A 22,099-nucleotide genomic window follows, 5' to 3' on the forward strand; every position below is an offset into this window, starting at 1 on the left:
TACATATCTATTATATATCTATAATCTATCTAACATCTATATTTTATCTAATAGATAGATGATAGATATGTAGATGATATATCGTTGATAAATGATATATATAGATGATATAGAGATGACAGATAGATAATTGATGATTGAAAGATAGATGTTAGATGATAGATTATAGATATATGATTGAAAGTTAGATGATAGATTATAGATAGATAATAGATGATACATAGATATATCATCTAACATCTATCTTTCAATCATATATCATCTAACATCTATCTTTCAATCATATATCATCTAACATCTATTTTTCAATCATCAATTATCTATCTATCATCTGTATATCATTTATCTATTATCTATATATCATCTATTTGTCTATCATGTATCTATTTGTCTGTCAATCATCTCTCTATCAACTATCAATTATCTATCATCTGTATATCTTTTAGTTATCATCTATATATCTATCATGTATCTATTATATATTTATCATCTATCTAATCGACTATATATCATCTAGCTATACTTTACATATCATCTATATATCTTTCATCTATCTATTAACTATATATCATCTATATATCTATGATCTCTCTATCTATCCATCTATCATTTAACTATTATATATCATTTATCTATCAACTATATATCTATCATTTATCTTTCAACGATCAATTATCTATCTTGCATCTGTATATGCTTTATCAATCTATCATCTATATATAATCTATCCATTATCTATATATCTTTTCTATCTATCATCTATCTATCTATCCATCAACTATATACAGGTGAAACTCGAATAATTAGAATATTGTGCAAAGTTCATTTATTTCACTAATGCAACTTAAAAGGTGAAACTAATATATGAGATAGACTCATTACATGCAAAGCAAGATAATTCAAGCCGTGATTTGGCATAATTGTGATGATTATGGCTTACAGCTCATGAAAACCCCAAATCCACAATCTCAAAAAAGTAGAATATTACATTCAATCAATAAAACAAGGATTGTACATAGAACAATATCAGACCTCTGAAAAGTACAAGCATGCATATGTACTCAGTACTTGGTTTGGGCCCCTTTTGCAGCAATTACTGCAATTACTTTTGCACGATATTCTAATTATTCGAGTTTCACCTGTATAATCAATCTATCATTTAAATATCATCTATCTATCTATCTATAAGTTATCTATCCATCATCTATATACATATCATATATCTATGTATTATCTATCTATACTCTTTCTTACATCTATCTTTTATCAATCTATCATCTAAATATCGTCTATCTATTGATCTATCTGTCATCTATATATCATCTATATATATATCATCATTTATCAACAATATATCATCTATATATATATCTATCATCTATCTATCATCTGTCTATAATCTATTTAACGTCTATCTTTTATCAATCTATCATCTATATCTATCAATCTATCAACAAATTAATTATCTAGCTATCATCTGTACATTATTTATTTATCATCTATATATCATCAATATATCTGTCATCTATCAAATATATATTATCTATATATATTTATCAATCATTTATATGCTATCTCTCTATCTATCTGTCTGTCTGTCTATAATATATCTAACATATATATTTTTTCTATCTATCTATCTATCTATCATCTAAATATCATCTAAATATCATCTATAAATCTATCTGTCTATCAATCCATCATCTATCAACTATCAAGTATCTATATATCATCTGTATATCATGTATTTATCATCTATATAGAATCTATATTTCTATCATGTATCTTATCTATCTATCTATCATATATATATATGTATCATATATCTACTCGTATATATATCATGTATGTATTTAATATATAAATGATAGATGATATATAATAAGTCCTCTAGAGCGTTTGGTATTATTCTGAATTGCTGTATAATGTATTGCTGGGATTTGTAGTTCTCTATTGCAGGTGCCATTCTGCATTGTTGTATAGTGTATTGCTGGGATTTAGGGGACTACAAATCCCAGCAATACATTATACAGCAATGTAGAATAATACTTTCAGCTATAGAAGACTACAAATGCCAGTAATACATTATACAGCAATGCTGTATAAGATTGGAATATGAATTTGCTACATACTCTTTGCTCTGCTCCAGGATTGGACAGGCTGCTACAAGTGATCTGGGCAGGTGCCCAGATCACTTGTACAAAACGAGCAGTGGCTCCCCCTCTCTACATTTAGCCGTGTTTGCCCTCAGTAGGGCTAAATGTAGAAAAAAAAAACTTCCGACTCCCGGAACTGCATGTTCCGGGCGTCGGGTGATAGGAGTTGCAGTATATAGCAGTAACACTACAAAATACCAGTAGGAGTTTCCAGCTGTATGACTGCTTGACAGGCAATTTCTTGTATAATATAAATAGCTTTAAAACTTTAAATGACGGTGTGAAACCTATACAGTGTTCTCCAAAATCCATTGAGACGGGTCTAATCCACACTGGTCCAACTATTCAATCCCAACTGAAACTGGATTTAGCAGCAAATAATTATAAGCAAGATGTAAGCAAAATCCAGTTGTAGAAAACTCAGGGTTTTTCATTTCTTTTCTCCCATAGCATGGTACAGTAGAACACATCTAAACTTGTATACAGATCGCAGCAAAAACCTTATCGCCCATGCTGGTATTAGGAAGCCAATTTTTCTCAGTTCATGAAAGACCAAGTATCTGGCCGTGTTTTCTGCCTGCCTCCTTTGACTTATTTGGGAAAATGTTTGTCCACCTCCCTCTGACTTATTTGACTAGGTTTTAGCCAAGCGTGTGAATAAATGCATCTTCTCCATTTTGACAGGGATCCCAATCTGAAATAAGTCACTTCAGGGAGGTGCCCTTTACATTCCAGGGAGGTGCCCTCTGTCAAACCCTCCCCCTCTGTGGGGGTGAGGGTGGTGGGTGATGTGCAACAACAAGGAAGAGAGCACCCCGCTGAAATGATGGCAGGTAGCAAAGAAGCTATCTGCTGGTTTTTTTTTAGTATTCTGACAGCGGCTGCTGCCGTCATAATATAAAAAATAGGAATGAATAGCTAGTTTGCTATTGGCTATTTCAATTTGCAATATCCAAAAGCAAGCTGGCTATTGCACCCACCCTCTGCTGCTGTCAGTCAGGAGGATCTGATGGAGAACTTCAGGTCCACCTTTGCTGATTGACAGCAGCAGCGGGCAGATGCAATAGCTAGTCTGCTATTGGCTATTGCAAATTGAAGTCGTGGAATCCTATAAACAAGAACAGAGGAAAGTATCTATAGAAAAAAAAACCCATAGAAAAGATCCGCATCCGCATAAAAACCATTGGGAGGAGAGAATATAACTCATAGGAAACTTGTAGAATGTCTAGGAGTGCGTTCTGAAGTTCCAGGCCTTCAGTTTGCAGACTGGAGAGATCGTCATTAAAGCTGAGCCAGTGAAGGAGGTGACAAATACATCCGATATGGAAACTTGATTGATGGAAGATCCAGTCTGTGCAACAAGGAGGTCTTTGATGGACCTGAAAATCACAGTTTGCCTGTAGTTGGAAAGAAAACCCCCATCTGTAAGGGATATTCCAGGCCCTGAGAGAATTAAGCAAACGATGAACCACTCTATACTTAGCAAAGGTATAGCTGGAGAGATCACTCAGCAAGGAAACTATGCAGTGCATCAAAGTCTTTGTGACCTTTAGCTTGGGCTACTCACATAACGTCTTCCTTCAACTGAAAATAATGCACTCTGCATATGACATCAAAAGGTTTGGACGGGTCCAGGTTCTTGGGGCCCAGCACTCTATGAGCCCTGTGCTTGGAATTAAAAAATACCCTGTAATGTAGGAACCAGTTCCTGCGGTCCAGCAGACTCTGGGAGACCCACCAATCTGTTATTATTACGGTTCCTAGTTTCTAGACATGTGCACTGCCAAAAAATTCGTTTAGTTTCGTTTTAAATTCGGATTTGTGTTATTTCGTTTTTCAGGATTCGGATGTGAAAGTCAATTCGGATTCGGACGAAATTCGGTAGCGTTAGTACGAACGTTCGTTTCGTTTTCTATTCTTATTCGTTTCTTATTCGTTTTGTTCGTTTGCAGCAAAAGTGACATTTGAGGGGGGAAAAATATTTTTCTCCTTCTCTAATGTCACTTTGCTCCAACGAACGAAACGAATAAGAAACGAATAAGAACAGAAAACGAAACGAACGTTCGTACTAACGCTACCGAATTTCGGAAATGGAAATTCGGATTCGTTTGCATTCGTTATGTCTGTAATTCGGAATTCGGATACATCCAAATGTCCGAATTTCCGAAAATTCGTCCGAATTTCGATTCGGAACGAAACGAATCGCACATGTCTACTAGTTTCTAATTTATCATAGCAGACACAGCATAGTCAGGATTCTCTCCATGTCCCCTCTGGTCGATCGTGATCTGATAGATAAGTGAAGATCTATTTCAGCAGCTGAGGTAGGGTCGGCTGACAGCTTCCCTAGGGAGTAAGCAGTACATCCTATATCTGGGGTCCCAGACCAGTCTCCAATAAACAATTTTCCTTGTTGCACTCCTTACCGAAAGTCCCTTGTAATGGGGGGGGGGGGGGGGGGGTGCTCGCAGTGACTGCGAATGGCGCCACAAACATCAGCAATATGTAGAAATGTAGCGCCAACGAAAAATGGTGGATAACTTGAGTGAATGTGGTTAAGACAATATACCGCAAACAATAAATGGTGTACTGAAATTGTGTTAATGCGTGAATCAATCAAACTTAATAAAAATGTGGAAATATACAACGAATGTACATTTATACATATCAAATAAATTGAAAAAGTTTTTTAAGACAAGTGCTGTGTACTTCTTTTTTCAAACACCATGGGTGCAATAAGGTGTTCCAAGTGTGGAAAGTTTATAAATTCAAAAAAAGAGTTTGTAAATTCAAAGAAACAGAAAAATGTTCCGTGATAAATGTTGGGGATGCGGGCTAATGCCGTACGTCTCCCCTCGGGGTGTGTACTCACCACAATGTAGTGGCTGTAGTAAGCAGCCTGAAACGCTTTGAAGGAAACAGATTTTCCCGGAGCGGGCCTAACTTTATGCTACACCAGACACAGGAGTTTACAGAGTATCCTGTCTGCCGATCTGAATATTTTTTTGGATTTCGTTGTCCTGCTTTTACTTGATTCAAATAAAATCCTTTTTGAAATTGCTACGCAATGAGAGGCTCTTTTCTTATATGATTTTGGAGACAAACCGTCTGCTATCTAGGGACCGTTGAGAGTTACGGCGAGGACGTCACGGCTTCGGGAAAATCTGTTTCCTTCAAAGCGTTTCAGGCTGCTTTATTTTTTAGAGAGCCAGTCATGTTTGTTTTATTTTGTTTAGTTTAAAGTACATATTTACCTTTTTAAGTGATTTGTATTTATTGTGGTAATGTACATGTGCAGTGATGATGTATACATGTGCACATTTTTCATGACTCACATTGCAGGCTTTCTTATTTTTTTAAAGAAGATTTTATTAGGCCTGAAGCCTAAAAAATTCAAAATTTTCTCCACAGGAAAATCAGTCGGACACCCGGTGTATCAGACTGTAATCAGCTGCCCCCTCCCTGTCACTCATTGTATCATGATCAGTAGACACCAGCTCTGCCTTGACCCACAATACACATGTTACATATCGCCGCGGGCGTCGCAGCGAGAGCAATAATTTTAGGGCCATCAATCACTGATAACACTGATAAACTGATGAGTGCTCAAATCTTTTAAGGCAACGCCTATGGCCAATTTTGGCTATGATAGTTTTTTGCGATTTCACGGGCGTGTGCAATTATAAGGCTTGACATGTTTGGTGCCTATTTACCCGATGTGGCCCCGCCTTTTATGTTTTACCAAAAAATTGGGTAAAAATAAATGTTTCCTAAAATAATAAAGGGAAAACCATTATTTAAAAAAAAATATTCGGTACTTTTTTGTCATATAGTAAAAAATAAAAACCCCAGTGGTGCTTAAATACCTTCAAAAGAAAGCTCTATCTGCCCCCAAAAAATTGTATAAAATTCGTTTCCTGGCACATCATGGCAGCACACAATGTGTTAACGCTCCGCCTCTTAGGACAAGCCCTCTATAAGTTTTGACCTCTGTGGCTTGGACCCCCATTCTTTTTTCTGTCCTCGCCATGCAAGCTCTCTGGATGGATCTAACTGAAAACTTTTTGCAAAAACCCTTACCTGCCGACTTTTCGGCTGTTCCATCTGGGGTTACCCTTCCCCTTGTTGAAGTCCCTGCCATCTGCCCTTAAACAGGGTATTTAATGGGAGGCCCCCGGTTCTCAGTGTTCGGGGCATCATCTGCATTCAGGGCTGCAATGCTCCCTAGGCTTGGTGCCCTGTGTTAGTCTGCTCTGCCTCCTCTCCGGCGGCACTAGCACGCTCCGTCCGCCATAGGCTTCTCTGTCATGGCAGACGGAGACACGATCTCTCCCCAGATTGCGGCCGTTGGGCTCCTGCGCGGGCGTCTGACAGCCGTACAATACATTTAAAACACGGCAGCGGCGGCAGATCTCGCTGCTGCCACATTACAGCTCAGACTGTTCGTCCACGCTACAGGTATGTCGGGAGGAGGGGGGGGGGGTTTCTTCAGGAAGCCCTGGCTCATGCATGGGATGGGTCCCTAGATGTCCTTCCCTGATGTTTAGTGCTCTCTCCCTCTCCCTCTCTCTCTCTCTCCCTCTCTCTCCCTCTCCCTCCCTAGAAGAGCTATGGCTGACACAGCTGCCACCACAAACACTGCTCCACAAAATAGGTAATGGTCAGGTAGGTGGTTTCTTCCGTAAAAATGATGAGGTGGTAACAATTTCCTTACTGTTATTGCAGCCCTCCTCATGAAGCCCACCACAGTCGGAGGCATTCCAGACGCAGATCTCGCTCTCCCAGGGGGCATAGCTCGGACGGACGCAGTCGCTCCCACTCAACTCATGGGTCTACTCATACCCACCGTTCTGCCAGGGGGTTCCCACGACACGGGTGTTGGGTCTGCGGCAAGCAAGCTCTGCCGGATAAATTGGTCTGCCAAGATTGTCTAAGTGAAGCAACACAGGGTCATGTCTCCCCTCCTAGAGACATAGCGGCCATGGTGGAACGTTCCGTGAGGGAATGCATGAAGCAGATGGCCAGGCCGGTCCCTCCAGGACCCACTATTTCGTCCCAGTCATTGGGTCTCTCTGTGGATTCCGATGCGTCGGACTACGCACATGACGCAGAGTAATGGGGTCGCTCAGCTTTCGATTTCTCTCTGGTTGATCCCTATGTCACAGCGGTCAAGGAAGCATTAAGCTGGGAGGACCCAGTTGCAGAGACATCCACAGCAAGGAAATATTTCCCGCACCTACAGAAGGTGTCTAACATGGAAGAAATAAAGGGCATCGTCCATGAGGAATGGAGGAAATTGAAGAAACCAAATCTAACCAACAGGCTAGCCAAGCTGCACCCTCTTAAAGAGGAGGATATCTCCAATCTAGTTAATCCACCTGTTGTGGACGCAGCGGTTATGCGTCTTGCATGCCATATTACGCTTCCTATGGATGACGCAGTCTCCTTTCGGGATCCCTTGGAACGGAAGATCGACCTAGATCTGAGAAAGGCATACTTGGCCGCAGGGGGCGTCCGCCGGCCGGCTATAGCGCTTACATCGGTGGCCTTCTGGATCAACAACATAGAGAAGGCACTACGGGAGAACGTGGACACGGAACAAATCCTCTCGGCCCTTCAGGAGCTAAGGTTGACGGGGGAATTTATGGCTGAAGCTGCCATTGATGTGGTTCGCAGCTCGGCTAGGGCTATGCTTCACACCGTGCACCAAGAGAGCACTTTGGCATAAACCTTGGGTGGCGGATAACTCCTCCAAGACCGCCTGGTGCAAGATACCCTTTGAGAAAAATGTATATCAAAGCGCTAAAGGTGTAACAAATAAGAAACTTAGTATAACCAAGTGATATAATGAACTTTTAGGTTTAGGGGGTCTAGCCCTAAAACAAGTGATATCTTACATAGAATCATAAAAAATATATATAAAATAAAAATAAAGTTAATAATACAATAGTGCTGTGGAAAAAACAGAAATGATTGGGACAATAAAAAATTCCAACCACTGTGTAAAGACCTCGAATAGGTCACAATATATAAACGATCCGTGCAAAAAATATATTAAAAAATTGGAATAAATTGGTCAACGAAAAATAAACGTAAAAAACGTGTACAAAGGAAATTGTTAATGATGTATATTGATGGTGGTATATATTTCGTGGCGGTGGTCCGACAGCCCCCTTGGGTGGGTACTCACCAAATGGAGTTGGATCGAAGGCTTTTAGTTAGTGACACTTGAGCCTGCAATCGTGCTTTCAAGCTTGGACCCAGTTGTTTTTACTCTCAGTCCCTGCAAGGTGAGTGTTAATAGTGACTATAGCTTTGTAATAAAGCTAAATGTTTTTGCACGCTACACTATGAGGGCTCTCTCCTTTTTTTATCTTTGAAATACTGCGGGACCACGGCAAGGAGTTTCGTTTGACACTGCGCCTGAGACGATCCAGCTTTACTTCTGGGATACAGCCAGCGCTACAAGGGTGAAAAACCAAACACTCACCTTGCAGGGACTGAGAGTAAAAACAACTGGGGATCTCGGACCAGTGTTGGACTTAAAGAGGCTCTACAGGTACATAATTGTTCCACGGTTTCGCATGGAATCGCTTCAAACCATTCTTCCACTTATAAGACCCGGGGACTGGATGTCGTCCATCGACCTGGCGGACGCCTACCTTCACGTCCCTATCCATCCCCGGTTTCAAAAGTATCTCCGTTTTTCCTTCCACGGCCTCCATTTCCAATTCTGCTGCCTCCCTTTCGAAATCAGTACAGCTCCCAGGACCTTCACCAAGGTTATCCTTCCGGTCATCGCACTTCTTCGAGAGCAGGGCCTCAGAGTGAATCACTATCTGGACGATATCATCCTTCTCGCCCAGGACAAGGAGGTGTTAATCAATCACCACCTTTCCACACTCCAATGGTTCGGGTGGCTGGTAAACTACCACAAGTCATAGCTTGACGCGGCAAAATCCATGGTCTTTCTGGGGGCTCTCTTGAACACGGCAAGGAATACCGTCTCACTCCCAGTACCCGCAGCCGCTCAATGATGTTGGAGGTGGATCCTGTCATGTGCTGTGCCCAGGCGTATTTATGGAACCTCCAAGCAGTGTATTTATCGGGACGCCAGAACACCCTGGCCGACTACCTCAGCTGCTCCGTGGTAGGGACGCACGAGTGGTCCCTCCATCAGGAAGTCTTCTTTCAAATTGTCACGAAGTGGGGCATTCCCCAGGTCGACCTTTTTGCCTCTCCAGTGAACAAAAAATGCGCGCGGTTTGTAACCCGCTTCAGATGCAAGGAGGCCCTAGCAGCAGACGCATTGACGACTCCCTGGAACTTCACCACGGGGTATGCCTATCCCCCTCTTCCCCTCATAGGGAAACTTCTTCAGAGGATATCCCGCTTTCAGGGGGTGAGCATTGCAGTGATACCTTATTGGCCGAGGAGGCCTTGGTTCCCCCTGCTTTTGCACCTCAGCCTGGAACCTCCGTTCCTCCTTCCACCGAGGGAGGACCTTCTGAGTCAAGGCCAATTCCTCCATCCTCACTCATCCGGTCTGAGGTTGGCGGCCTGGAAATTGAGAGGGACAAACTGCACACCCTAGGTTTCTCCCACTCAGTGATCAACACCTTGTTGCAGGCTAGAAAGGGTTCTACAAATTCTACCTACCAACGCATTTGGCGTAAATTCGTCCATACGGCAGCCAGGGACGGATTTGATCCATCTTCACCTTCCATCAATCATGTGCTCAGTTTCCTCCAGTCTGGGCTGGATCTAGGTCTAAGGGTCCACGTTTCAGCCCTTTCTGCGCTCACAAGCATCAGATGGTCATTTAACCCTCTAGTGAGGCAGTTTCTTAAAGCATGTCTTAAACTGAAACCTCCCAGAACATTGTCGTTTCCTCAATGGGATCTGGCAGTGGTGTGGAAGTCTCTCGCACAGTCTCCATTTCACCCGTTAACAGAGGCCTCTGTATGACACCTCACTCTTAAAGTGGCGTTTCTGGTGGCGATTACCTCAGCGAGACGTGTCTCTGAATTGCTGATGGTGGATCCTCCTTACTGTCGTTTCTTTCCAGATCACGCAGTACTGCGCCCCAACTCAACCTTTCTTCCGAAGGTCACTTCTTCATTTCATCTGAACCAAGAGATCGTTCTCCCTTCCCTAGTGGGAGAATCCGGGGAACCTCATCCGCTGGATATCACAGCCTCACTGAGGCACTATATCGAGATCACACGCGGCTTTAGGGTTGCTCGGAATCTCTTCATTCTCCCTGGAGGCGCTAGGAGAGGCCAGGCAGCCACCAACAGAACTCTGGCTTCATGGCTGGTAAAAGTGATCCACAAGGCGTATGTCGTTCAAGTGAAGATGTTCAATGATTCTGCGCTGGGTTGTGAAATAAATTATTCTAAATGTAAGTGCTAGCGTTAAAATATGGAGGCTGCAGCAAAAAAATGACCCTTAGGTCAACGCACAGAAATTCAAATATGCAGCACCAACATCGGTTAACAAATGTGTCAATAATATAATTGACACATTTGTTAACCGATGTTGGCGCTGCATATTTGTATGTCGTTCAAGGCCTTCCAGCACCTCAAGAGGTTAGAGCACATTCTACCCGAGGTGTGGCTACTTCGTGGGCAGCATCTGCCAGTGTGTCAGCTGAAACGATTTGCAAGGCAGCTACCTGGTCCTCCCGAAGTACTTTCGTTCGGCATTACCGAATCGATCCTGCTGTTCTCACTACTGTAGCCTTTGGCCGGACGGTTATTTCCGCTGGCTCCTCTGCTTAGTTGTATTACTGATATTAAAATTTCCTTTTGCAGTATTCCACCCCTGTGTGATTTCTATATCCCATTGTGTGCTGCCATGATGTGCCAGGAAAACGGAAAATTGTATACTTACCTATCGGTAATTTTCCTTTCCTGGTGCATCATGGCAGCACACGGGACCCACCCTGCATGGCTCGTGATTTTGACGGGAATGGGGGTCCAAGCCACAGGGGTCAAAACTTATAGAGGGCTTGTCCTATGGGGTTAAGAGGCGGAGCGTTAACCTATTGTGTGCTGCCATGATGCACCAGGAAAGGAAAATTACAGATAGGTAAGTATACAATTTTCCATTTTCAGTACAGCGTTGCATGACGGAATAAACGTCAGTTGAAGTACCGCAGCGCTGAATACTGAAAAATGGCCTGGACAGGAAGGGGGTGTAAACACCCCGGTCAGCAAGTGGCTAAACATGCATAAGTGTGTTCTGAATGGCATTGGCAGCAATGGATAAGTGTGTTCTGAATGGCATTGGCAGCAATGGAAAGAAAGATTTCTGATGTTGTATTTATAGTGCCTGTGGTCAAGGAGACATTAACCACAATAATACAGGAGTCAAAAATACACATTTAATTTGCCCTGTGATTAAAAAAAAACCAATGAGTAAGCATTTTTGCCCTATGGAAAAGAGTAAAAACCAAACAGGTGCATGATATAATACAAAATAAGCAAACTCATTCCCCAGCATTTAATTATTTTTAAAGCTAAACTAATGAAAGGTATTTTTGTTAATGTGTTCCACTAAAATTAACTGAACTGTAGACAGACAGATAAAGCAAGACTGATTACGGTCCAAGTTTGCAATCAAATATTTTTGCAATGGAGATAATGTGCTCTTCACCAACTTCCCATCATTTATGGCTAAAGATCAACCTTCACTGAAGAGGAAGAAAAAGACCATTGGATTTCAAATTCTCTCCCAAGTGGCAGATCAAGTTGTTGTATTTTTAGGTACTGGGAAGAAAAAAAAAATACATTATACAGTTCATAATCAATTAAGAAACATCAAATGAAGGCCACATTAATCATTTCATGAGAACAAATACTTAGTCAGCATACATTAGGGATCCATTTACCAAAAAAAAAAAAGTTAAGGATCAAAAGTGAAGGTGTTGCCTATAGTAACCAAGCAGGTTTTATCTTTTAATTTTGTGAGGTGGCTACTAGAAATTTAGTGATTGCCAGTGCTGTAGTCAGCCTGGCTGGATTATAGTTGTCATTTATCTGGTTAATTTCAGGTGTCTGGCATTGACTGTACCTACCTGGGTGGAGTGTGACTCTGCTGTATTGTGGGACAGCCAATAAGAGACACTGAGAGTGTATGTACAGTACAGCAACCAATCACTGGGATTCTCTCAACCAGTGTTGCATGCTGGGATAGGGTACATATAATGGAGGGAATTGCAATGTGCTCAATCTAGTTCAGGACCAGCCATGGATTAGTCCAGGTTGGGGTGCTGTCCAGCCTGCCCCACAGGCTAGGCCTGGGGGTTGGCAGAGGCTGGAGTGCAGGAAGAGTTTCACTAGGCCTCAAGTATGGAGGAGGCCTGTGCTGTTGTCAGTGGAGGAGAACCAGGGAAGATGGAGGTGCCTGGAACCTAGAGGACCTCAGGAGCAAATCTGGTGTCTCTCCTGCTGAGGATCTGGTGTCTCTCCTGTTGAGCATTCCCTGCTCATCTGCTACTCAAATTACTATCCGCTGTACCACAAATGGATCTACTCTGAGATGCTAAAAAGGTACATGAGTCTGGAGTCTATGTCTGTACTACCTTGGATGTCTAGGACCCCTATACCCTCTGTCCCCAGTGTGAAGATGTTAACTCAGCATTGTACTACTGGAGTGGATATCAGCTTTGTGGGTGCGGTTAAATGCTATTGGGGCAGCTAAAGACCAAAGCCCCCAGACAACTAGTGATGACCTTGGTTATTCCAGCGGCTCCTTAGGGGGTGAACGCTACACATGTTAAATGTATTCCTTTATTTACTTGTAAGTTTGCTTATATTGCTGAGGAAAGCCTTGGCATGGTGTGAGTGCTGACAATTAAAATGTAAACATATTAAAAAATAAGTGGAGCTCATCCCCCATATAGCAGTGCAGGCAGAGAACTTTCATCAGTGTTGTATTAGCATCCCCAGATATCCAGGCGCCCACCCCACGGAGACATTGGGTGGATTTATTAATGGAAGAAACAATTCACAGTAAAGTGAATGCTCACTGAGCTTAGTGCATGCAGTCAAGCTGTGTTCATTTGGAATACTCCATCATGTGCAAGGGAAACAAGGTTTTAATTGCATATGATTGTAGTAAACAGTTTCACATTTACTAAACTTGATGAACATAAATTTTGCTAAATGAACAGATCTTACCATTGCTTAGACCCAAGCTGACATTAGGAACACAACAACAAAGAATATCAGTGACCTCCCCTCCTTCTCTGTTCAAAATGGCTGATTAGAGTAAGTCACAAATGGTAGAGCTACTGCTGTCCTCTCTTTTTAGAAAACCCACAATTCTCTGCAAAACCAGTGTCAAAGTTTAACATTGGGAAAAAGAAAATAGCACTGCGCTTCACAAACTCAAAAAATATATTCCTAAAATGTGAGAAAAATGTTATAAACTGTGAAATAGTCACAAAGTGATAAAACAAATTTGTGTTATCCACAACACCTGTATTGCGCAATGCCTGTGCTAATAATAGTTCAGAAAAAACTCTTGATCTAATGGTCTAGACCAGTGGTTCTCAACCTGTGTAACCTCAGGACCCACATTTGTCCTTGGCCATTAAGTCGCGACCCAAGTCGCACCGCATTGGAACGCACGGCATTGAGGTACCGCACGTTCCGATGCGGGCAATCAACTGTGTACAGGAGATGCGTTTGGGGTGCCGTTCAAATGAATGGCAATGCAACACAACCCCCACACCAGAATTTGCGGTAGGTGCGATTTTTGCGTGAAAATACTGTCAGATCGCAATGGCCTGTGCAATTAACGCTCTGTACTAGTGTGAACGGACCCTCAAAAATACTGTCAGACACACACAACCACAGACACAATCCCTCACACTCACATACACACTTCACAATAAAATACATTTGATTTCCTTTTTTTAAGATCCACCCAGTCTCCCTATCAGAACTGTGGTGGATCCTCAGCCTGAGGTCCAGTGGGGGCTGCAGTGCTGTGACAGAGCTCCATCCATATTGCCATGTTCTCAGGTCCCCCAAAAGAGCAGGGAGCCGCGACCCACTGCAGAAGGGCTCGCGACCCACTTTTGGGTCGCGACCCATGAGTTGAGAACCACTGTTTTAGAGTGTTATTTGATTCCTAGCGCAGTTTTTTTCTATGTAACAAAGTTTAACATTGTTTTGAATGGTCATTTGTAAAATAAAGATTTGATATAAATAATACAATTATATATTAAATTATCAGTTTGACACCCCTGAACGCAACCCACTTGGCTCCCTGCATTCAGGGTCCAGTGCGATCTGCAAAAATGCTGCATGCACTATTTTTGCCGATTGCACTCGACCAGAATGCAGGCACCAATATGCCACGCGTTCAGGTGATGGCACCACCATGCCCCCTGCCACCCCTGTACACAGAGAGCCGGACGGTTTGTGTTCCAGAGCCCGAACACTCTGGAACGCAATCTTTTTGGTGTGACCCGGCCCTAAACACATTTTTGGCTGCTATTGCGCTTATTCAGCTGACTCATCTTTCTGCTGGAAGTGATTTTACTGTAAAGGCTGTAAAGCCACTTGATCACTTCCATAAGCACTGGAATGTTTTTACTTTTCCTCGAGACAAAAACAGCTTTGACAGCGAAAAGATTACAGTTGTGTAGACTTGAAATATATATTTATAGCTTCCCTTTAAAAATGTTTGCTGACTCTGATTTATTACGACTCTCTGTACTTATCTTTTTTTACATTCCTCCAGCCCACACAATATTTTACTTGTATGGTTATAAATTAGGAATGCACCAATATTGATAGTAGTATCGGAATTGGTGACGATACAGAGTATTTTAATGAGTACTCGTACTTGCCCAAATGATACAATACCTTCTCCGATAACGGAACTTCCGGTCAGAGGAAGATTTCCTCTGACAGGCAGTGCCATAGGGGAACATGGAGCTGGCTTCCTGGGCAATCAGGAAGTCGGGCAGCGAGTAATGACCCGCTGCCCGGCTTCCGGATTGCCCGGGAAGCCGCCTCCATGCCAGCAGAATCACCGGTATTCGTACTCTGTATCTGCAAATATAGACAGCAAAAATATCGGTACTCGTACTGAAAAAACGGTATCGGTGAATCCCTAGTATCCCTAGTAGAATCCCTCTGTCAGAATAATGCTCTGGATTCAAACATTACCAGACTATATTTTAATGCTTGTATCTGTGGACTGCTTGCAAGGAAAAATCCAGAGTCCTACCTAATTTAGTTATTGATTTTGCATTACCCTGTTTAGTAGAGTGGGTACTAGGACCCCTTTCTCATACTTATGGTTAATTGGTTTTCCTGCTGCACAGCAATGCTTTAATACTTAATACTAGTTCAATGAGTTATCAAGTTGTATTACACAATAATGCACTTATTTTGTAAACAAAAAAACTACCCTTGCAGTGGGGCTGGAGTAAAGCAGATTTACTTACCTGATCCCCACTATTGCCAGCTCTCGCAGAGCTGCTAGACCGATCCCCACAGCCTCTTCTCCCCTGGGCTTCGGCGGTCTAAGGACTGCTGACATCATCACGACTAATTCCAGGTTCCATAGACCTGCATTAGACGTGATGACATAGAGGGACATTCCACCAGCCACAGCGGAGGGCGAGAAGAGGAGAGCACTGACTGCCAGGGAAGCAGGGTTTAGGTAAGTAAATCTGCTTAAATCCAACCCCTAGACAAAAATAATCACTTAACTCTTACAAAGCAGGGTAGCCCCACTGCAAGGTACTTTTTGGTTTGCCCACAGATTTCTCATTTTGGATAGAGTAGAGAATGGTGCAAACACTTAATCTGTTTACAATTTCCCTACACTCTTTGTCCTGTAGATAGAACAGGAAGTGAAAGGAAATCTCCAAAATGAGGGAATGCCCTCTTAGACATTTGTCACCAGAACACCTCCTCATTGGAAGATTTACCCACCATTCTGGTTCTGTTGGCAACTTAAAATATTAGGTTTTTTTTAAATTGCCAGATTAGTGCTTGTGATGGGTGTAATAGGCTCAAATAGGGAGAGTGTATCCCCCTAACAGGGACACAGACAGCAATGAAAACCAGACAGGGGTACTATCCCCCTCACCCTTCCATCCAAAACTAAAATAAATGTTTTATAAGCTTTAAAATAAGTACCTGTTCATTTTGTAAATACTGGTAATCTAGAGCGGGGGCACCATTAATCAGGATTTCTTTAGGAATATTTGCTATTCCAAACAGTCCCACTACTTTAAGCTTCAGGCTCTCTGCTTCTTTTTCTAATTTCACCACTTTACTGGCAAGGGTATTCTGTATAGAAAAGAAAGGTGTAAAGCCATGTTATATTGTTAAATCCCAACTGAGCATTTTTGTTTAAATCAACTAAATACATTCCAGGTATAAGAAAACCAAGGGTCTGCAAAATCAGTTTATTTTCTTTAGAAAGCAGCCACAGCCTGAGTAGAAAAGTCTGTCCCCTGCCAGCATCCAGTAAAGAAGGAACCTTTCTATGTGTGTGGAAACAGTGGTCTTTCTGCAGCGTTCTAACTTGTTCCCTGCGGTGTTGAACCCCCTTCCTGTCCAGGCCATTTTTCAGTGCTGCGGTACTTTGACTGAAGTTTATTCCGTCATGCAACGCTGTACTGAAATTAATTTTATACCATTTTTTGGGGACAGATAGAGCTTTCTTTTGGTGGTATTTAATCAAAACTGGGATTTTTATTTTTTACTATATTAAGGAAAAATTACAGAAATAAAAATAAATAAAACTTTCCCCTATATTAAATTATAAAACATTATTACCCAATTTTTTGGTAAAATATAAAAGACAGGGTCACGTCGGGTAAAAAGACACCATACATGTCAAGCCTTAAAACTGCGCGCGCGAAACCTCAAAAACTACAATACCCAAAATTGGCCATAGGTGACGTTTTAAAAGCTTTTACCGCTCATCAGCTTAGTGTTATCATTGATTGATGGCCCTAAAATGATTGCTCTCACTGCGACATTTGCAGCGATATGTAACATGTGTAGCGCAATTGTCATTTTCACGCGTTGGTGCATCTGACGCGTATTTATGTGCAGATGTGTGTAAACGTGGGGGTGGGTGTCACCTAGGGACCCCCAAAGAAGCTGATGAAGCAGAGATCTGCTTCATCAGCTTCTTCTCTCTGGCTATAGCAGCCAGAGGACTGACAGGTGAATGCGGAAGTGATGTGTCACACATCACTTCCGCATTCACAGCACGGAGGGAGTTCAGCAAGGAAGAAGATGCTGATCGCCCTCCCATCTTACCTCCTGACACCCTCCCGAGCCAGTCCTAGGCCGCAGATGGGGTAGTGGATCCCAAGATTGAAGGTGAGGGTGCAGGAGGGGGGCGGCGGCACTCGAGGGGGGCACGCAGCCAGCACATACAAACGGCTATAGAGCATCGGACGGGTTTTTTCTGCACGCGTGCGAGCAGAAAAAAAATGCCCTCCTAATTACGGCACCCTGTTTTTTTGCAACGGGCGGAGGCCAAGCGGTTAAGCTGGCCATACACTATGCGAATTTCAGCTGGTTCCTCATGAATTGGATGAAATTCACACAGTGGGTGCTCCTGTTGGCACCCCGCCACTTGACATCCTTGAACTGGAAAATTGAAGGAGCCAGATGGAAAATCTTTGGCTGAACAGTGCTTGCAGCCAATCAGCTGAAAAGGCCTCACAAATGGAGCATCTGGCTGAAGGCCTAGTAGAAAATTAGTATCTCCCTTATGTATTCTAACTCGCCCTAGCAACAGGAAAGAGAGCCTGATTGGTTGTCAGTAAGGAATTTAAAACTGGTGTTTGGTAGGACACTTCATAAATAAGGCTTGTAGTGAGGTGCTTGAATCAAAGTCATGCATGCAGCCTTTTATTTTTATGTTTATGACCAGTTTTGCACAGCTTTTTAATATCAGAGATCACTAAGGCCACTTACATTGTATCTGAGCTATAATTAAAAAATTAGACTTACATCTTGAGCTGAAAATGTAATCAGGCTGTAGTCTCCCCTCTCATATGTGTCCAGGCTATCTCCATCATCCCAATATAGTTCTCCACGAGCTGCTCCATCCTTTGTAAGTGCTACCATCAGTATCAAACCATTTCTGCGCATCTCTGTTGTAGTCATAGCTGGTTCCTAGCAGAGCAAATAGAAAGAAAAAAATATGCTTTGTTAGACTAATGTGTATGTAATATCATTATTTCTTGAGACAAAATAAATTATAGTGAGCCCCATGAAATCTGATGAGTTTCATAATGGCTGCGAGAGCATAATGTATGTCTGGTATGTTCATGCTGATGATCGCTGCAACCAGTTAGTATTTGTGGCCTCATAAGCATAAGGCATACAACTTAGGAACTTCCCTTCTTGTGTTGCATCAAATGGATGTGGAGGACACAGGGGTTATACAAGGAAGTGTATCTTGCACCCAGATTGTGGGATTGGTGCAGATAAAAGGTTCCAAAGGGAGACAGTTGGATTGACAAGAAAGTAGAGTCCTGTATCTGTTTTATGTGGTAATAATGACAGTATAAGCCGTTAGTGTACAGAAGTCATGTTCTTAGAAGAGAACCCACAGAACAGGAACAGGAAACGCATCACAGGAAACAAGTGCCACAGAGATGAATCATAGAGTTGCATATAAACTAAACATAACACTCATAACAGTATCTTTATCCACATTTTGCAACCTAGTGCTTGAATATAGAACAGAACATGTTGGGGGGTGTCTCTAAGATTGGAAATTGCCTGAATTGTTTTGTTTGATCTACCCCAGTGAGACAACAATGGAGGGCTGGTGTGTAAAACATTCACCCAGCTTACAGGGCCGGCCATTGGGGTGTGTGAGCTGTGCATCCACACAGGGTGCCATGACAACAAGGGTGTCAGGCGGCCTACACAGCTCACTATGACACAAGCTGCAGGGGGCTTGATTCCACCACCACGCCACAGAGGCCATGGCCTCGGGGTGGCAGGGAGTAGAGGGGCGGCACAGCCTGCAGCTTCTCCTCGGATCACCACTGCTCTCCCCCACCTGTATGGACAGAGGAAGCGGGGATCCGATGAAAAATAGAGCACTGCAGCCGGCAGGGGGAGGGGGAGGGGGGGGGAGAGGGAGCGCTGTCATCAGGATGGACGAGCGGGGAGAAGATTGCAAAGCCGCCAGCTGTAAAATCCAGGATGGCTGAGCAGCTCCAGTCATTTTTAGGATGGCCGAGCGGAGATTGGTATATATGTGTAATATTTACCAATCCTCTGTGTGCATCACAAACACTGGAGTGATTGCTGATCACTCCAATGTTTATAAACAACTGGGGACACATAGTATGTGACACATACGGACTATACATATGATGTTGGAACTTCTTTCACAGCCTCACAGAGAACACAAGTACACAGTCTGATATGCATGCTGCAGATAGCTTGAAAACAGGAAGGAAGCCACAGCTTTATTCTCTACCTTTTCGACAGAGTATACCATAGATATAACAGAACTTATAAACACTGCCATCTAGTGACCGAAATTGTATACTGCAGTAGTTGATGCAATAGTCACAATGTGTATTCTAACATCCCCACTCAATAACTACTCCAAATGTCAATCCCATTCTGAATCTTAATTCTATAAACCTGTTTCTTGTAATCGGCTTTGTAAAAACATCGGCAATCATGTTATCAGTCTCACAATACGTAAGCTCAATCACTTTGTATTCAACTAAGTCATGAATGTAATGATGTCTGACATCAAAATGCTTGGTTCTTGTGTTGATCTTCTCACTGGTAGCAAGTTTAATGCACCCTTGATTGTCCTCATATAGGACTGTAGGTTGGGACATTGGTTCTCCAAAATCTTCAAACAATTGATGTAACCACACAACTTCTTGACTGGCATAGGCAGCAGCAATGTATTCTGCCTCTGTAGAAGACAAAGATTTGCTTCTTGCTGGACCTAGATATGGGACTATATTCCTAATTTGAACAGATAACCACTTGTAGATTTGCGAGTATTTGGGTCACCTGCCCAATCAGCATCCGCATATCCTATGAGGTTCAATTCACCATTTGCAGACAGCTTCAGATTCAGGTCTTTTGTTTGTTTCAGATATCTCATGACTAGTTTGATTGATGTCCAGTCACTTTGATGTGGGTCACTCACACGTCTACAAAGAAGGGATATGGCTGCTGCAATATCTGGACGTGTAGTGGTTGCAATATATAGCAATGCCCCCACTGCTTGTCTGAACGGTTTATTAGTAGGGAGAAGATCCCCATCCCCATTCATCTTTAGATATGCTATGTCCATGGGAGTGCTCGCTCCTTTGGCTTCAGTCATGCCCAACTGCTGGAGCATTGCCTCAATTTTAGATTTCTTTTTTTTTTTTTTTTAAAGTTCTGTTTATTTAGTTTTGCATAGAATACACGTTAACAGTTCCTCCTACAGCAGTAGGGGTACATACTTAGTTACAACCTTCATAACATACATAACTCCGCCTGCACCTTCTTAATAATACAACCCCCATCCCACCCCAAAAAAAACCCGAAAACCGCATGCCATATCGAGCCCCTGGAAGTCATCCACATAGAGTAATATGTACATGTACTCAGAATCTACACATCTTGAATAAAGACATGGATCAGCTTTGCTTCGTATGAATCCTTCATTTAGCAAGACTTTGTTTAGTTTTAGATTCCATGCTCGAGCCGATTGCTTGAGACCATAGAGGGATTTCTGCAACTTGCACACAAGATGCTCTTCTCCATTTTTTTATATATCCTTTTGGCTGTGTCATATACTGTATATTTGTTCTTTGATATCACCATTGAGAAAGGCTGTTGTGACATCATGGTGCTTGACGACCATTTTCCTAGAACTCGCCACTGTCAATAGTGTTCTGAAAGTACTTTGTTTTGCAACTGGAGCAAAAGTAGCATCATAATCCTCACCATATTTTTGTGAATACCCTTTTGCCACTAACTGTGCCTTGTACTTACAGATCTTGCCTTCAGAGTTGCATTTGGCTTTAAAAACCCATTTCCATCCGATTGCACGCTTATCATGATGTAGCTCTGAAAGTGTCCATGTCTGCAGTTCATTAAGAGATGTCATCTCTTCATCAGCAGCTCTGATCCACTTTTATTTCTCATGGGTTGGAAGTCTTTGCATCTCATCCCATGAATCTGGCTCTGGCTTTAATGCTTCACAAGCAACATAAGATAGACGCTTTGCTGGGAAGCCTTTGTTGCTTCTTATGGACTTTCTGACTGAAGACCCTTGTGGCATGGCTTCTTCTTTTTCAGAATTTTTATTGTCTATGTTAAATTTCTATTTCTGTGTCACTCTGTCCCTTGTCTTTGTGTGACATTGATGTCGGTTTTCCCTCAGTTTCAGGCGTTTGTGTCAGTACATGAAATTTTGAACACACTGAGGTTTCATCAACAATAACACTTCTGCTAACAGTTACCTTGTTTGTGTCTTGGTGCAGGATTCTGTATCCCTTTTGAGATTCACTGTATCCCACAAGTACACCATCTTTTGCTAAAGCATTCCATTTTGTACGTTTTTCCTGTGGGATGTGCACACAAGCTTTGCTTCCAATTTTTCAATATTCAATATTTCGAATTACGAGACTGCTTGTGTTGTTTAAATGGAATTCAGGTTATGTGCTGTTTGCTTGTAACTTTGATATTAAACACCAAAACGCAAGTAAATACCAAAACTGAAACATTTTAGAAGAAGAATGTAAATATGTCACAGGCCTTGGCAATTCATATCAGGAATTGGTTGCATGCATAACCATGTCACAAAGGTCATCAGATTTTAAAATATACCTAGCTGAATTGTCCAAATGCTCTTTTCCTCTCAGGACCCAGAAGAGGGGACTGGCTAGTGTGGGTCAGTGGCGT

General features: G+C 42.3%; 1 protein-coding gene and 1 long non-coding RNA gene across 2 annotated transcripts in view; both read right to left on the reverse strand.

The window, feature by feature from the left end:
• The window catches only part of LOC108792976, an 18,260-nt gene extending 12,579 nt beyond the window's left edge, over window positions 1-5,681 (reverse strand). Inside the window, exon 1 of the long non-coding RNA XR_001941619.1 lies at window positions 5,599-5,681. This is a non-coding gene — a long non-coding RNA (uncharacterized LOC108792976). The remainder of the gene's footprint in view (window positions 1-5,598) is intronic.
• A 6,060-nt stretch (window positions 5,682-11,741) lies between these two features.
• The window catches only part of LOC108792971 (lysosomal alpha-glucosidase-like), a 62,703-nt gene continuing 52,345 nt past the window's right edge, over window positions 11,742-22,099 (reverse strand). Inside the window, exons 17-19 of the mRNA XM_018563866.1 lie at window positions 18,167-18,331; window positions 16,328-16,480; window positions 11,742-11,929 (exon numbers count right to left, since the gene is read on the reverse strand). Coding sequence (XP_018419368.1) covers window positions 11,837-11,929; window positions 16,328-16,480; window positions 18,167-18,331 — 411 coding nt within the window. The 3' untranslated portion in view covers window positions 11,742-11,836. The remainder of the gene's footprint in view (window positions 11,930-16,327; window positions 16,481-18,166; window positions 18,332-22,099) is intronic.

The sequence above is a fragment of the Nanorana parkeri genome, unplaced genomic scaffold (genome assembly GCF_000935625.1).
Source record: "Nanorana parkeri isolate BGI_ZX_2015 unplaced genomic scaffold, ASM93562v1 scaffold706, whole genome shotgun sequence".
NCBI classification, from domain to species: domain Eukaryota; kingdom Metazoa; phylum Chordata; class Amphibia; order Anura; family Dicroglossidae; genus Nanorana; species Nanorana parkeri.